General features: G+C 35.0%; 3 protein-coding genes across 10 annotated transcripts; 2 read left to right on the forward strand and 1 right to left on the reverse strand.

The window, feature by feature from the left end:
• On the forward strand, positions 1–5602 carry LOC100881824 (acyl-CoA Delta-9 desaturase). Of its 2 annotated transcripts, XM_076533769.1 has the most exons (6): positions 1–151; positions 1552–1774; positions 3000–3130; positions 3230–3435; positions 3642–3827; positions 4163–5602. In XM_076533769.1, exons 2-6 carry the CDS (start codon positions 1564–1566, stop codon positions 4485–4487), a joined length of 1059 nt encoding a protein of 352 aa, XP_076389884.1. In that variant the 5' UTR covers positions 1–151; positions 1552–1563; the 3' UTR covers positions 4488–5602. The 2 variants fall into 2 exon arrangements, with proteins under 2 accessions (XP_076389884.1, XP_076389885.1); XM_076533770.1 differs by lacking the exons at positions 1–151; positions 1552–1774 and adding an exon at positions 2692–2752.
• Positions 5603–5832: 230 nt separating this feature from the next.
• Positions 5833–8545, reverse strand: LOC105662632 (uncharacterized). 7 transcript variants are annotated; one of them, XM_076533775.1, is made up of 5 exons: positions 8467–8545; positions 7638–7801; positions 7064–7262; positions 6549–6634; positions 5833–6185 (listed from the first exon to the last, which is right to left on the reverse strand). In XM_076533775.1, exons 3-5 carry the CDS (start codon positions 7072–7074, stop codon positions 5971–5973), a joined length of 312 nt encoding a protein of 103 aa, XP_076389890.1. In that variant the 5' UTR covers positions 7075–7262; positions 7638–7801; positions 8467–8545; the 3' UTR covers positions 5833–5970. The 7 variants fall into 7 exon arrangements, with proteins under 7 accessions (XP_076389890.1, XP_076389887.1, XP_076389888.1 ...); XM_076533772.1 differs by having other exon boundaries at positions 7630–7801; XM_076533773.1 differs by having other exon boundaries at positions 7630–7801; positions 8456–8536.
• Positions 8546–11613: 3068 nt separating this feature from the next.
• On the forward strand, positions 11614–17610 carry LOC100881605 (acyl-CoA Delta-9 desaturase-like). The gene is made up of 6 exons (XM_076533768.1): positions 11614–11759; positions 13446–13668; positions 14690–14820; positions 14934–15139; positions 15346–15531; positions 15850–17610. Exons 2-6 carry the CDS (start codon positions 13458–13460, stop codon positions 16172–16174), a joined length of 1059 nt encoding a protein of 352 aa, XP_076389883.1. The 5' UTR covers positions 11614–11759; positions 13446–13457; the 3' UTR covers positions 16175–17610.
• Positions 17611–17616: the final 6 nt, after the last annotated feature.

Here is a 17616-nt window from a genome sequence, read left to right on the forward strand (position 1 = left end):
TAGACAATATAAAAGGAGCTCATCCACCTGTTCTACGACATTCTTTCTGTATCTCATCCGACGAAACGATCGTAACTTTTGTATCGAACTTTTGTTCGATTCGTTGCTTAGGACAGTTGCTTCGTAACATTCTTTGTGGAGAAATTGTAAGGTAGGCAATAAAGGACGAGTTACGATATTCTTTATGCCAATTACAGAAACTGAATAATAGTTAATGTTATTATAATACTAATTGTGCAATGATAATTTAGGTTAGCGTACCGTATACAAGAAGTATAATATTCGTAGGGTATAGTGTTTCTTTCTTTGCTTGTCTGAAAGCTTTTTCGGTACGCAATATCCACCCTCGTAAATGCTCACCCTCGCACACGTACACAAACTTACACCCTTTCAACCACCATTTCACCACAATGGCAACCGGTCGTATTTTTCAAATCTTTCGCGTTCATCCTTTTCTCCTGTCGTTTCAACTTAAGCGGCGAGATACGACGCATTATATTTGCTATACAAGATGTTCCGTAACTTTTAATTAATCTTGCGGGCGGTAAAAGAAGGTGGAATTCGTAACTGAAAGTACTTTCTGCAAGTTTAGCTCGGAACTGATTATGTATAGAGTTATTAATAATTAAAGTTTGATAATCCAACTTTTAGATTTGCAGTTTAAGAAACTGGCAATATAACAAAGTGCAAAATTAAAGTCTAGAAATGAAACAAGTGGTACTGTAGTGTACGGAAAAACATGTGACAATTTAATGCGCAGCAATATAGCGTGTGTATCGCTTGATTTTTCACGTGGCAATATAATGCGTGGAAGTGAAATTGGTGGCAATATAACGTGTACAAATAAAATTTGTGACAGTACAACGGGTGGAAATAAAACTTGTGATAATATAACACGAGGAAATGAAATTGATGGCGATGTAACGCGTGGAAACAGAATCGGTGACAACATAACGCGTGGAAATAGAATCAGTGGAAATATAACGCGTGGAAATAAAATTGGTGGCAATATAATGCGAGGAAATAAAGTTGGTGGCAATATAACGCGTGGAAATAAAATTTGTGGCAATACAATGCGTGTAAATAGTATACATAGTAATGCACGATTTTGCATATCATATGGCTCTGACAAGAGCCTCGTACGGCCGCGTACGTGTACCTTCCTTTCGATTTTCAAGTTCATCCACACCATATCTGTTTACTGACCATTATTTATCGCATATATGGACAGTAACATTAAATTGTCTCACTGAATAAATATTAACTGTATAACAATTCTGTCATTTACAAACAGATTACCGTGTTTGATATTGAACTTTCGTGACTGTGAAATGTTAATTTTTAGTCATTCAAATTCTTCAGTGTCAGAAGTTTGGGAATGTTAGCAATATTTTCTGATTTAGAAATTGACATATTATTAGATTTCTAAGTGTGCAAGATTTTTTATTCAAATATTTCCAATGCCATATTTTCGAGATTGAGTAATATAGAAATTCAGGACGTTGAAAATGTATGATTTTTAATGGAAGGTTTGCATGATTTGCTTGCAAGAATAAAGCGGGTATGGCGCCAAACAGCACCAGCTCTCCAACGGGAGTTCTGTTCGAGGGTGATACGTTAGAGGACACCCCGGTGGTGGTAGAACCAGTCAAACAAAAATATGTAAGACGTATTGTCTGGAGAAATGTGATAATTTTCAGTTACCTTCATCTGGGAGCTGTGTATGGACTATACCTCGTGTTTACGTCGGCCAAATTTGCAACGACCTTGTTCGGTGAGTTAATACACATTTTTCCACTTTACATTAACTCTTTGATTGCTTGATACTCTCTTATATCACTGAAGTCGTTCGTTCTGAGTACAGTCATAATAATTTTTATTTTCTGTGAAACACATATTCTTGTATACATATGGAACATTACATTTTCGTATACATATGTAACATATATTTTTCACATGTAGACCAATAGTTATCCATTATCGAAAACTCATTACTAATCACTTATAACTAATTTATACGTTCAAATATTGCATTTCTGATTATACGCTATTAAGCTTTTCGTCGTCAATCATTTCCACTCATTATATCTGTCGAATAATCATATGACAATTATGGTTACTTATCATTAACTATAACTCTTCCTTAGCGTGCAATGATTGAACGCTTGGTGTGTATTAAAACTGATAGTCACTCATCAGTTCGCTGAACAATGAAATGCTGTCCCACTTAAAAAGCTTTGTACGCAAAATTTCAGAAAAATATCTCTTGAAGTTAACGAAAGAATGTTTTAGCAAAAACAATATTTATCTTCGTAAATTAAATATTAATTCAGAGATTCGTAAAGTGTGTAATATATAACGTGTATTAATTAGTAAATAATACTATTAAATTAATCTTAGTATCTGAAATTGATAGTTATAATATTATAGTTAGATAATGTTGCCAACTGATATTAGCCTACAGTCATACCAGAATCTACGTAAATGATTTATGGAAGAAATTATAGTCATTTCCGTATTACATTCCATTTATAAACGACGAAAATTCTCCGGCCAAGGATTGTATAGATTTAATTTGAAGTTTTCATCATTCAATTAATCCCTTTATTCGTAGTTTTACTCCAATTGAGAATCAAGTGACAGTAATTGAAAATATGAATATAAATAACGAACTCTATCCAGTGAAATCAAACGCAAGAAAAAAAGATGTCCTTGTTACATAGTTGTTCAGAGAAACTGATGTACAATGAGGGTAACGAATTGCTCCACCTGTTGATGCAGACCTCTGTATTCTCCGTTTCTGCCTTGAATCGTTGCCAAAAATTTAGAATGAATTTACTTTTTCGTAAACACTCTGTGTTCCTTGTAAATAGGGTTGTAGTGAAAAGACTATAACATCGTTATAATAGAACGTTTTACAACTCTAGAGTAATTATTGTTATTGTTATGATAATAAGGTACAATTAATAAATAATCATCCTTTTATTTTCTTTCGATAGCACTCGTGCTCTACTTTGTATGTGGCTTTGGAATCACAGCTGGTGCTCACAGATTATGGGCCCACAAATCGTACAAGGCAAAATGGCCGCTCCAGTTGTTCCTCATGATCTGTAACACCATGGCTTTCCAGGTAAGCTTCGATAATAGTTATGGTATTTTTATGTACACAGTCTAGTCAATTAAATAGCTTAAACGATCAAGTTTAATCTTTGTTTTCTTCTCGTTACAGGATGCAGCGGTCGACTGGGCAAGAGATCACAGGCTCCACCACAAATACAGCGAGACGAACGCAGATCCCCATAACGCGAAGAGAGGTTTCTTCTTTGCGCATGTGGGCTGGCTACTCTGCAGAAAACACCCTGACATCTCAGAAAAGGGCAAGGGAATCGACCTCAGCGACCTGAGGAATAATCGCATTCTTGCTTTCCAAAAGAAGTTAGTGTCCCTTGCTAGCTAGATTCTTAAACACGAAAAGATTCTCAAATTATGTGATTCTAGAATGCAAGTTGAGTTCAGAAATTTGATTTCATCAAAAGAATTAAATTTTACAAATTTAGTTTCAGAGAAAAAATTGTCTTAGTTATGTTTGTATACTTAATTTAATAGAATAATAGTTTTCACAATAATAATTTTTTTTCAAGGTACTACAAATACCTCATGCCTTTACTGTGCTTCATTGTGCCGACTATCGTACCTGTTGTGGGCTGGAACGAGACCTGGCCAAATGCTTACTTTGTAGCGGCAATATTGCGATACGTGCTTGGTTTGAACATGGCGTGGTTCGTCAACTCCGCTGCTCATCTCTATGGATTTAAACCATACGACAAGTTAGTATCTGAGCCCAAAAGAAAGGTTCAATATTTGCGACTACCGATAACTGATCAAACTTCATACTCTAATATCTTCCTTATTTCGAAACCGTGTGGACTATAATTTTGCAAAGTTCTGAAGGGTCCTATTAAGTTTGAACTTAATTGGTGTCAACCACATTATTTACACGGCATTAATAAAGTAGAAGTTAGTAAATATGTAGAACAGTCACTGTGAGAGTACGTTAAATAGTAAATTAAACTTCAGAGAATTCCGAATTTTAGAAACCTAAAGTTAGAAGTTTAAAACCTAGTTCAGACTCAAAAATTAACAATCTGTCAACTCGTTTTAGGAACATAAATCCAGTTGAGAACAGAGGGGTTTCCATCATCTCCCTCGGCGAGGGTTGGCACAACTATCACCACGTGTTCCCGTGGGATTACAAAGCGGCAGAGTTGGGCAACTACAGATACAGTCCTACAACAGCTTTCATCGATCTATGTGCGAAGCTCGGCCTTGCGTACGACTTGAAGTTTGTTCCCGACGACGTGGTGAGAAAACGAGTGGAAAGAACCGGCGACGGAAGCCACGAAGTGTGGGGCTGGGGTGACAAGGACCAATCACAGGACGACAGGGATCAGACGGTGATAATACATGGTCTGAAGAAAGAACAATAAAAAACGATTCTGTTGAATCTTGGTAAGGGGGAGTCGATCGTTGGTTTCATCTATTTGCAAACGATCACGTCTTTTTGTACGGTTCTTACGAGAGGGGCGGGATGACAGTTATCTGAGAATTAGTCGAAAATTAGTTGGAATGTCATTTAATTATACGACCACGCGGCTTGTACGAGGATCGCGATCAACGTTGTCTTCTACTAATATTAACATTGCACAATCTTCAATCGATGTATAAGAGTACCGTTGTTTTCTTTTGTTCTTCCAGTTTTTCTAAAACGAATCTCAGTTATCGTTGTTACATGGACATCAATGTTTTCGTATAGTTTTTGTTTTCGTATAATGGTATATCGATGCAGGATCTTTGTACATGCCGGCGGAATCGGTTTCTAAGCGGAAACACTGTTGTTATTCAGGGAACAACATCTGATCATTTGGCAGGTTCTAAATGTATTATATTTGATCCCTGTGTAAACGAGTGAAACAATCCCACGATCAGTCATCGTTTCGCAAAAGGAGAGCTTTTATAGCACCAATGAAAATTGATACTTCGTTTAGAAATGTCATCGTCTAACTTATTCGCCCGTTTCGTTCAACAAAAAACAAACGAGTAATTTCAAAAACTTTGAGAAATCCAGCAAAGTCTCTACTCGTTTCATCTCCTTCACCCTCCTAAACCGACCAACGATCTTTCCACCTTCGAGAATGGTTTCTTTCTCCGCTTGTTGCACGCGAAACGCGTCGATCGTATGATCGCTGCACAATTTCGTCGAACGACGAGGTTACAACCGGAAACGCGGGGCGTTTCCGGTTTTTCAAAGGGCGCGATGCCTTCGGATTTAGAGTAGATCTGAGTTACGAACGTGGCGACGTATTTTCGCGAACTCGTTTCGCACGTCCTTTCTCGATGGATGTATAGATAACAGATGTATAAATTATTCTATGTGTAATACCGTATACAAAAATATGCACACGTGTACAAGCATGTATACATGTTTTTCTATGAAGCGTAACTGGTACACGAAGAAAATTGTCGCAATTAGCTGTATGGAAAGAGAGAAGTGTGCTGTTACCAGATTTTCAAAGACAAATATATGATGTTTTGTTACCAAAAATCGTCGAGGATCATTTATTTCCAGATACGTCCGTTTTATCGATCAGAATGCGGCCCACTGTATTTTATTTGGAACACTTGATAGATCAATAAAGATTTCGAAGGTACTGTGTTCGGAATCACGCGAGTTTACTTTTGTATTCCCGTCTTGTGAATTAATTATTTTCAATCATGGTTCAACTTTATTTGTACAATTTACTATATTTCATAAAGGTCACGAAAGTAATTCAATTACAATTGGTTATCGATAATTTATTATGTAACAAGGGTTTATTCTTGCACTATCATAAAATAGTTTCCAGATTTATATTTTTCAGATGGTGCTTAAAATTAAGATGTAAAGATTTCAGTGGAAGACATATGGACTTTCTACATAGTGTTGGAAGTAATACTCGATGCAGTCTGAATCATCAATAACCAAAAGCTCGGTAAAATTGAATCTCGATACTTCGACAAATGTTTTGTTTTTTTCTTCAATGACGAATCATCAGTTTTTCTTTCAGCGTGTTGTACTCGGACTTCTGCTTGAGCTGCGATAAACCTCCGCTGAGTGGCAGCTTTTTCTTCGCCATCTTGTGGAGAACCTGCAGAAGATGGGAGACAGGAAATAAATTTGGAAATAATAGTTTATAAGTTGTATAAGTTAACTTAGTTCTGTGTTAAAACTATATTATTGCTGTATTGATATTTTTATATTGTTAACTGAGCTTATGTCAAACTATTGATATAATATTGATGTGTTGATATGAAAATATTGATGTGATATAATGTGGTATAGTATGTTATAAGAATACTATAGAATTATGTTAGGATAGGTATATTTGTTTATATTATCATTTATTTAGTTATTTGTCTGACTATATCATAATCTATTTATTTCATTATATCATCAATTATTTATTTTTGTTAGATATTTAATTACATCACTGTACTTCAAATTTCCATACATTGAAGACTCCTACATGTGTGGCAATATAACAAGAGTCCATTACAGTCTTCTATCCATAGCCTTGTCCTCCAAGTTTTTGAAATTCTACCCAAATACCATACCACTTTTTATCAGTCCTTAAAATAGAACTCTAAGAATGTTAAAATATGTTAATTCAGCGAATGTAATATGTTATTTACAGTGAAACAACTTTTCTCCAAATTCCAAGCAATAAATCAGACATAAATTAAGTTCCTCAGATGAAATAAATTCTACTCAATAAACCAAATTTTGTCTGACAATTTGTCATCAGACGATACAAATTATAAATAATTTTTAGAGCCATTAAAAAATATGTTAATAGCATATTTGCAAGAAAACAATTTTATCTTTCAAATTCCTGCAACTTCACACAAAATAAATCAGACGTAAAATACAAAAACTATTCGAAAATACTTCGTCACGGTGAAATACGTACAAGTTTTTTGAACAGTGAAGAATGAATGAATAACGAATATGCATATGTATACGAACCTCCCTGACATCTTCCGTTTCCGTAGTTTGTAATTCGTTGATTAAACCGAGTTCGTGAAACATTTTGATGAAGAACGTGGTGCAACCAGAACCGTAAGTTCCGAATTCACCACTCTTCCAGTCCCATGGCACCGCGTAATGGTACTCGGGCCAAAAAGATTTTGTCAGGAAGAACACGCTGATGCTATCCGGTAGAACCCTGAAATCGTTGCACATAAATTAGCTGGCCTTAATATAATTGATTCAAATTAACCTTCTGTTCCTATTCACTTTTCAAGTTTGCTTTATTTTGTAAATTTTCAGAAATAAATTCACTTCAAGTTTTAACGTTTCACAACTTGATTATGAGAAAATTCATTTTAGCATATATTCTTTTGTCAATGATCTGATGTCAACGAATAATGAACGAAAATCGATAAATAATGTATGATTGAAAACAACTGCTGTTTTTGTATATGTAATGGCGATAAATCTTGCGAATTTAGATGTTTAATATTCTTACGTTCTTGAAACAAAAGATAGCAAACTGTTCAAGCGAGATGAAATGTTGGTAAAAAAGAGCTAACCTGCTTACTAAAGAACACAGTCATCCATTTGGCGGAAGTGAGCGTTAACCATACGTCACAGACCCCAAGAATGTGTAAGTGAATCTACCACAAGACGGCTGCCCACTTCACTGGTTTCTTCTCGGCCGACATTTTCGTTTCACCACAAACGAAACTTCACTCGGATGTTCCTCTATCGGTTAAGAAAACATCAATCATCAATTCTTACATTCAAGATTTATAAAACTATCAAGATGACATAAAACTACGAAGTGACTGCTCCACAAGTTTCTTTAATTAATTATAAGATACACATTTTGTTAAAGTACATTCCTTGAAAGCATTGATTTTCAAGATAAAGAATAAATTTGTATACTAATTTATGTTTCATATTGTAGTACTTTACTGTATTAATTTATGTTTTATATGATTTATGTCAATTGTTTATTCATTTTTTAACTTGATTTTTAATTTCAAATTAAGTACAGATATGCTGGTAGCTTTAGTGGTAAGTTACCTTACGAGTTTCAAACAATATCATTGCTCAAATCATTTCACCAATTCATTCATGGTTCGAAATTTTTTTAAAAGAACCTTGTAGCTGATTTGTTATATTATAACTGTTTGATATATTATTTATTAAGGAACACTTTTATAAATATTTATAAAGTATTTGTTGAAGAATCTACGTTAAAGAATATGCATGCGCCATTTTTGAAAAGGAGACCATGAAAAATGTCGATAAATCAGAGATTAATGAACGTTCGAATTTTTTGCAATCCAAACAGAGGATTGTTGGAGATTGAAAGATTGTAATGTGGTTCGTGAATTGTTCTGGTAAATTTACATAGCTGTTACCCTGGCACGAAACACGCTTCTGGAGGAGCCGAAGAAAACTACTTAAACGAATGCTAGCCACAGACCTCGCCGATCAACCTCGTGGCCTCTGTTCGAATTTCATTAGTCTTCAACATTCCACACTGTCATTTCCTTTGTTTTGCTAAAAGAATCACGTTGGTTGATTCCGTTACGGGAAATATAGATGGACTTCTGACGCGATTTCGCCCATCTTGTATGTAGCTTGGAGCGAGGATAGTTATCTCGATATTCGGAAGTTGTGAAATTGAAAAATTGGGGAATTTAGGTATTTGATTTGGTAGAAATTTATGTTTGTAAAAATTTGACACTGCAAAAAGTTAGTAACATAACTTATCGAACCTACAAATATTAAAAATAATTTTATAAAATTAAAAAAAAAAATGAACAAAAAACTATTCCTACTTGCACATAGTTCATATCTATAGTTAAACTCTCTATTGGAAAAGCATGAAATATTCATTCGGAATATAAAAAGACAATTGATGCGTCATGAACTACTCCAATCTCACGTTACTATTACGTAATGAATTTCAAATAACTTGGACTAGAATTCGAAATAAAAGCATTGGAATTACATTCTAGTGCCCTTAATACATTCTTAATAAACTGAGAAATTATTCACGTTTCTTTTGAAAACTAGTGGAAGTTCTTTCGTAATTATTTCAATTAAAGAATTTACTAAACATACTTTAAAATTAAGTATGTTGATACTTCAGAATTTGTTATTGATATTTCCTATTTATTTTAAAATATAGAAAATTGCATTATGATAGTTTAGATGTGTCTCTAGTCTTATAGATTTACATTATTTTTTAAAATTGCCGCTCTTAAGCTGAGTGGCGCCATTTTAATGTGAACTATTTGTCGATCGTATTCCCATAACTCAATTAATAAATTATCGATTCATTTTTTATGGGTTTGATTACATTTATTGTTCAACTATACATTAAATTAAATATGAAAATCTTGAATGGAAGTTATTTATAAAATAATACATTTGGACTTTGAATTTTACCGACATAACCTTAACTAGTTTCTGAGTTCGCTTCTAGATAGCAGCCATAACTATTTTATTGTGGGCTTTTCAAAAGGAGCATTTGTCCTCAAAATCACATCACGGAGTTTTATCAAATTCTTACACAAAATAAATATTTTCAAAAGGCAACTACTTTCAAAGCTTTGTGACGCTTGTTTAAATCAAATTTTCTACAATTTCGATAACCGTAAATAATCACTCGTAAAGTTAAAATAAATAAACCAGTATTTAACAGAACATTTCTTAAATGTAAAAAGGAAAATCAAGCTTTGTCTAAATAAAATTTTCTACAATTTTAATAACCATGATAATCACTCGCAAAGTTAAAATAAATAAACCCGTATGTAACAGAAACTCCTTTAATAAAAAAGATATACCATTTAACATCTGTTGAGGTACCCTTCTTACAATCTGCATAAACTTCTCTAGCAGTGGACACAGTTATTCTCCTTAAATAATACCAAAGAATATTGTTCGTTCTTAATTCTTATGTACATCTACATAAAAATATAAACTATTTTCTTCACTGTCACTCCTCAAAAGTTCAACATTCAATCTCGAAGAAAATCAGCGTCTTTCAATAAAAAGTTCACTTGACTAATTCTCTTCGAAGCATGATACCACACGAAGAACTTTGTTTTACAAACCAAACAAATTCCTCGAATTATTCTTTAAATTGCAAGTTAGAATTGCAAGTACAAGAAAGTTGTACTATTGTACGTTCACAGTCATCGCTTCTTGTTCATCATTTCTATTTCCTGAAGATCTTCAGGAGAGATATCGGCGTCGCCATTTTCCCAAACATGGCTGCCATCGCCGGACCTGTTCGCTCTTCGTCGAACCATCGCTGGCGACACATATTAGGGCTACCGAGAAGTAATCAAAATTTCGTTTGCTTTCGAAAAACATTAATTTATTAAAGAAATATTAAATGCTAATCAACAAAATAATTTCCATTATTTTCTAACGCTTTTTGTTAGCGTAAAGGCAATTTGTTTGATTCCCTTTTTAAAAGAGTCCTTCAATTTTACATTGAAAAACTTTGAAGTCATCGAAGAAATTTTGATTACTTTTCGGTACCTCTAATATTTGCGATCGGTTAGGTTAGGCCTAACCGATCCACGCGAAGAAGTCGATGTACGCTGTGGTGATGTTGAATGAGTAATTCCGTAGCCCTCCCGTTTTGTAGTTCCACAGGAACACGTGGTGGAAGTTGTGCCAAACTTCGCCGAGGGCTGCGATTGAGACTGCGACGTACTCCACCGGAGAGATGTATCTGCAATTTATTGAAGCTGTTAGCTATAAAATAATTTGGTACATTTTGGATAAAGTTACAGTTTTAATAGTATTCTCCTGGATTTGAGAATTTGGAGATTAAACTCTGGGATTTGGAAATTGGGGATGTGGAAAATTTAGGGACTTAAAAGTTTGAATATTGATGACGTGAGAAATTTAGAGATTTAGAAACTTGACACTTGGGGATTTAAGTGGACCCATAATTTACTATATTTGCGAAGTCCCAAATTTTTCAATTTGTAAATCCCTAGATTTCCAAATTCGAAAGTCCCCAAAATTCCTAAACATCCAAATCCCCAAATCTCCAAATTCTAACATCTCCGAATTATCATTCAAAAATTCAAATAAAATCCACCTTATCTTCATACACGGAATTCGGATATTATTTAAAATATCTTGTCCTCAATTAGTTACTCAGAAACGTAATCATGTAACATCACGGAATTCAATGAGCTCCAATAAATGAATATTAAATACGTGTTGCGCTGTTAACAAGTCGCCATTTGTTATTGCTTTCTGGATAATTTGGTTCATCGCAAAGTCCACTGTCACCTATGCGTCATTCACTTACGGTCAAAGTTGCCGGTCGTATTTGAATCGTTATTTCTTAGGAATATTTTTATAGATATGAAAATGGGGTTGATAGAATATTCGTGTACGAAATTTTTGAAAAGAATGATACGTTGTATCTTGATAAAGTTTTATCGAGTTCGGAAAGTACCCCTTCTAGAAAAATCGCGGACAATTCTACATATTGTTGCATGCATATTGCATAAATTACGTTAGTCGTAGACGATATAAAAGGAGCTCATCCACCTGTTCTACGACATTCTTTCTGTATCTCATCCGACGAAACGATCGTAATACTTGAATCAAACTTTCGTTCGATTTGGCGCTTCGGACAGTTACTTCGTAACATTCTTTGCGGAGAAATTGTAAGGTAGGCAATATAGGACCAGTTACGATATTCTTTATACCAATTACAGGAACTGAATCTTGTAATAATTTGTTTTGTGTCATGGGGTAAATAATCAACCTGCTTCGTACGTAATTCTAAAGAATTTTATTTCCGTAGTTTGAACTTTGTTACAAGGTTACTTTATATCAATAGTTAATGATTAATATTATACTATTAATTGTGCAGTGATAATTTGGGTTAGCGTACCGTCTACAAGAAGTATAATATTCGTAGAGTATAGTGTTTCTTTCTTTGCTTGTCTGAATGCTTTTTCGGTACGCAATATCCACCTGCGTAAATGCTCACCCTCGCACACGTACACAAACTTACACCCTTTCAACCACCATTTCACCACAATGGCAACCGGTCGTATTTTTCAAATCTTTCGCGTTCATCCTTTTCTCCTGTCGTTTCAACTTAAGCGGCGAGATACGACGCATTATATTTGTTATGCAAGATGTTCCGTAACTTTTAATTAATCTTGCGGGCGGTAAAAGAAGGTGGAATTCGTAACTGAAAGTACTTTCTGCAAGTTTAGCTCGGAACTGATCATGTATGGAGTTATTAATAATTAAAGTTTGATAATCCAACTTTTAGATTTTCAGTTTAAGAAATTTCGCGTGACAATATAACAAAGTGCAAAATTATAGTGTAGAAATGGAATAAGTGTTAATGTAATGTACGGAAGAACATGTGGTGATTTAACGCGTAGCAATATAGCGAGACTTGATACCGCATGGCGGTATAACTTGAGGAAATGAGATAAATATAATGGAAATATAACACATGGAAATTAAAATAACAGTGTTATTACGCATGGCTTCTGAAGAAATGGCAATATAACGCATGCAAATGGAATTGGCAATATATCGCGAGGAAATGAAATTGGTGGCGACATAACGCGTGGAACTAAAATTAGTGGCAATATAATGCGAGGAAATAAAATTAGTGGCAACAGAACGCGTGGAAATAAAAGTTGTGGCAATACAATGTGTAGAAATAGAATTAGTGGTAATATAACGCTTCTAAATGGAATTGGCAATATCACTCGGGGAAATGAAATTGGTGGCGTTATAGCGTGTGTAAATAAAATATGTGACAATATAATGCGTGTAAATAGTATATACAAAGATACATAACTTTAAAGAAACCCTCGCTTTTATGGTATATACCGCCGGCATTAGCATTACCCAATATGCACCGCGTAGAGGTTGCTGGACAGATTTTGAACATCATATGGCTCTGACAAGAGCCTCGCATGGCCGCGCACGTGTACCTTCTTTTCGATTTTCAAGTTCATCCACACCATATCTGTTTACTGACCATTATTTATCGCATATATGGACAGTAACATTAAATTGTCTCACTGAATAAATATTAACTGTATAACAATTCTGTCATTTACAAACAGATTATCGTGTTTGATATTGAACTTTCGTGTCTGTGAAATGTTAATTTTTAGTCATTCAAATTCTTGAGTGACAGTAGTTTGGGAATGTTTGCAATATTTTCTGATTTAGAAATTGACATATTATTAGATTTCTAAGTGTGCAAAATTTTTTATTCAAATATTTCCAATGCCATATTTTCGAGATTGAGTAATATAGAAATTCAGGACGTTGAAAATATATGATTTTTAATGGAAGGTTTGCATGATTTGCTTGCAAGAATAAAGCGGGTATGGCGCCAAACAGCACCAGCTCTCCAACGGGAGTTCTGTTCGAGGGTGAGACGTTAGAGAACACCCCGGTGGTGGTAGAACCAGACAAACAAAAATATGTAAGACGTATTGTCTGGAGAAATGTGATAATCTTCATTTACCTTCATCTGGCAGCTGTTTATGGACTATACCTAGTGTTTACGTCCGCCAAATTTGCAACGACCTTGTTTAGTGAGTTAATACACATTTTTCTATTTAACATTAACTCTTTGATTGCTTGATTTGACACGATTAAGGTTTTCGTCATCAATCATTTCTGGTCATTATATCCGACGAATAATCATATGACAATTATGGTCACTTGTCATTAACTATAACTCTTCCCTAGTTATTATAGCGTGCAATGATTGAACGCTTGCTGTGTATTAAATTTGATAGTCACTCATCAGTTCGCTGAACAATGAAATGTTGTTCCGTTTAAAAAGCTTTGTACACAAAATTTCAGAAGAATCTTGACAAAGTTAACAAAAGAACGTTTTAGCAAAGATAATATTTATCTTCGTAAATTAAATATTAGTTCAGAGATTCGTAGAGTGTATGATATATGACGTGTACTATTAATTACTAAATAATACTATTAATCTTAGCATATGAAACTGATAGCTATAATATTATAGTTAGATAATATTACCAACTGATATTAGACTACAGTCATACCAGAATCTACGTAAATGATTTATGGAAGAAATTATAGTCATTTCCGTATTACATTCAATTTATAAACGACGAAAATTCTCCGGCCAAGGATTGTATAGATTTAATTTGAAGTTTTGATCATTCAATTAATCCCTTTATTCGTAGTTTTACCCCAATTGAGTATCAAGTGACAGTAATTGAAAATATAAATATAAATAACGAACTCCATCCAGTGCAATCAAACGCAAGAAAAAAAGATGTCCTTGTTACATAGTTGTTCAGAGAAACTGATGTACAATAAGGGTAACGAATTTCTCAACCAGTTGTTGCAGACCTCTGTATTCTCCATTTCTATCTTGTATCGTTGCCAAAAATTTAAAATAAATTTACTTTTTCGTAAATACTTCGTGTTCCTTGTGAATAGGGTTGTAGTGAAAAGACTATAATATCGTTATAATAGAACGTTTTAATTTTACAACTCGAGAGTAATTATTGTTATTGTTATGATAATAAGGTACAATTCATAAATAATCGTCCTTTTATATTCTTTCGATAGCACTCGCGCTCTACGTTGTAAATGCCTTCGGAATCACAGCTGGTGCTCACAGATTATGGGCCCACAAATCGTACAAGGCAAAATGGCCGCTTCAGTTGTTCCTCATGATCAACAACACCATGGCTTTCCAGGTAAGCTTCGACAATAGTTATGGTATTTTCATATAGACAGTCTAGTCAATTAAATAGCTTAAACGATCAAATTTAAGCAATCTTCTCTAACCTTTGTTTTCTTCTCGTTACAGGATGCAGCGATCGACTGGGCAAGAGATCACAGGCTCCACCACAAATACAGCGAGACGAACGCAGATCCCCATAACGCGAAGAGAGGTTTCTTCTTTGCGCATGTGGGCTGGCTACTCTGCAGAAAACACCCTGACATCTCAGAAAAGGGCAAAGGAATCGACCTCAGTGACCTGAAGAATAATCGCATTCTTGCGTTCCAAAAGAAGTTTGTGTCTCTTGCTAGCTAGTTTCTTAATCACGAAAAGATTATCAAATTATGTGATGCTAGAATGCAAGTTAAGTTTAGAAATTTGATTTCATCAAAAGAATTAAATTTTACAAATTTAGTTTCAGAGAAAAAATTGTCTTAGTTATGTTTGTATACTTAATGTAATAGGATAACAGTTTTCACAATAATAACTTTTTTTCAAGGTACTACAAATACCTCATGCCTTTACTGTGCTTCGTTGTGCCGACTGTCATACCTGTTGTGGGCTGGAACGAGACCTGGTCAAATGCTTACTTTATACCGGCAGTATTGCGATTCGTGGTTGGTTGGAACACGGCGTGGTTGGTCAACTCCGCTGCTCATCTCTATGGATTCAAACCATACGACAAGTTAGTATCAGAACCCAAAAGAAAGGGCTCAATATTTACAACTACTATATTTACAACTATCTTCCTTACTTCGAAACCGTGTGGGTTATAATTTTGCAAAGTTCTGGAAGATCCTATTAAGTTTAAACCTAATTAGTGCCTCGAGCACTTTATTTATACGGCATTAATATAGTAGAAGTTAGTAAATAGAACAGTCACTGTTTGAGTGCATTAAATAGTAAATTAGACATCAGAGAATTCCGAAGTTTAGAAACCTGACGTTAGAAGTTTAAAATCTAGTTCAGTTTTAAAAATTAACGAATTGTCAACTCGTTTTAGGTACATAAATCCAGCTGAGAACAAAGGGGTGTCCATCGTCACCCTCGGCGAGGGTTGGCACAACTATCACCACGTGTTCCCGTGGGATTACAAAGCAGCAGAGTTTGGCAACTACAGATACAGTCCTACAACAGCTTTCATCGACCTATGTGCGAAGCTCGGCCTTGCGTACGACTTGAAGTTTGTTCCCGACGACGTGGTGAGAAAACGAGTGGAGAGAACCGGCGACGGAAGCCACGAAGTGTGGGGCTGGGGTGACAAGGACCAATCACAGGATGACAGGGATCAGACGATGATAATACATGGTCTGAAAAAAGAGCAATAAAAAACGATTCTATTGAATCTTGGTTTCATCGGTTCACAAACGATTGTTTATTTTCTGTCAAACTTCTTTTTGTTTTCGTATGATGGTATATCGATGCAGGATCTTTGTACATGCCGGCGGAATCCGTTTCTAAGCGGGAACACTGTTATTATTCAGGGAACAACATCTGATCATTTGGCAGGTTCTAAATGTATTATATTTGATCCCTGTGTAAACGAGTGAAACAATCCCACGATCAGTCATCGTTTCGCATTTCCTCGACGACGTTCATAGACTGCAGCGATGGACTAGCGTTCGTTGATCGCGTTCAAACCGGATCGGCTTCCCGATTTTAGTCGACGGTTGTTCAACCTGTTTAGACTGTTCCGTACGTAATTTAAGGTTTAGTTTATTCTTGAATAAGTAGTAGTGGGCTCTGTTAGAATTTAGATTCTATTTTACGCTGTCCGTAGATGCTAGCATATTCCTAATGTTTGAACAGCGCAGGGTGGCAAATTACGAAACACGCATTCTGTGAACGCTAGTCGATCGTTAATTTAACGATGACAGATCGAACGAGATGGAAATCGATGTTCGGTTGAAATAAAAAATTAGTAAACGAACGATTTAAGTATGGGATATACGTATATGTGTATATTAAGCTTAATACAGTGAGGATTCGTTCGATCCCCGAACATGTTGCCACACGTCGATATGAAATCGTTGAAGATCGATCCGTGTAACTACGTCGGATTTCTTCACCCGTTTCTTGTATCTTGTGTTTCTTCTTTCTTGTCTGAGGACTTCCTTCACGACCCGGAAATGCTACTATACTCTAGATTAAAACAGAAAAGTAAAAAACATTGCAGTATATCTTTCATCCCTCTTCACATCCGGTCATTTAGACAGTTACGAGGTAAATATTGTTTTATATATTTCTCTTTTTGTTCCTACAATGTCGTCAGACAATAGTTAGTTGAATGTTGTTCCCTTTCCCTGTCCTTATATTTTTCTGTTCTCATTCATTCTCGATCCATTCATCGATTTCTTCTATTCATGATTGTATCGAATTTAATCTTGGAAAGCATAAAATACAGAGGCGATTCCTCTTTTTTTCGATTAGGTAATCTGTATCAGTGAATCAATCTGAACGATGACTGGTCTACAAGAAATATTTAATAGATAAGCGTGCAAAAGGAGAGCTTTTACGCGGGGCGTTTCCGGTTTTTCAAAGGGCGCGATGCCTTCGGGTTTAAAGAAGACCTGAGTTACGAAATTATTCTATGTGTAATACCGTATACAAAAAATACGCACACGTGTACACGCATGTTTATCCGTTTTTCTATGAAGCGTAACTGGTACACGAAGAAAATTGTCGCGATTAGCTCTATGGAAAGAGAGAAGTGTGCTGTTACCATGTTTTCAAAGACAAATATATGATGTTTTGTTACCAAAAATCGTCG

The sequence above is a fragment of the Megachile rotundata genome, chromosome 7, assembly GCF_050947335.1.
Source record: "Megachile rotundata isolate GNS110a chromosome 7, iyMegRotu1, whole genome shotgun sequence".
Classification (NCBI taxonomy): Eukaryota; Metazoa; Arthropoda; class Insecta; order Hymenoptera; family Megachilidae; genus Megachile; species Megachile rotundata.

Excerpts from the sequence above, each read along its gene's own strand:
- LOC100881824 (XM_076533769.1), top strand. The coding sequence starts at position 1,564 with ATGGCGCCAAACAGCACCAGCTCTCCAACGGGAGTTCTGTTCGAGGGT. Across the intron at positions 1,775-2,999 it reads ATTTGCAACGACCTTGTTCG|CACTCGTGCTCTACTTTGTA; the intron begins GTGAGTTAATAC and ends TTCTTTCGATAG. Across the intron at positions 3,436-3,641 it reads ATTCTTGCTTTCCAAAAGAA|GTACTACAAATACCTCATGC; the intron begins GTTAGTGTCCCT and ends TTTTTTTTCAAG.
- LOC105662632 (XM_076533775.1), bottom strand. Across the intron at positions 6,186-6,548 it reads CACATGTAGGAGTCTTCAAT|GTTCTCCACAAGATGGCGAA; the intron begins GTATGGAAATTT and ends CATCTTCTGCAG.
- LOC100881605 (XM_076533768.1), top strand. The coding sequence starts at position 13,458 with ATGGCGCCAAACAGCACCAGCTCTCCAACGGGAGTTCTGTTCGAGGGT. Across the intron at positions 15,140-15,345 it reads ATTCTTGCGTTCCAAAAGAA|GTACTACAAATACCTCATGC; the intron begins GTTTGTGTCTCT and ends CTTTTTTTCAAG. Across the intron at positions 15,532-15,849 it reads GGATTCAAACCATACGACAA|GTACATAAATCCAGCTGAGA; the intron begins GTTAGTATCAGA and ends AACTCGTTTTAG.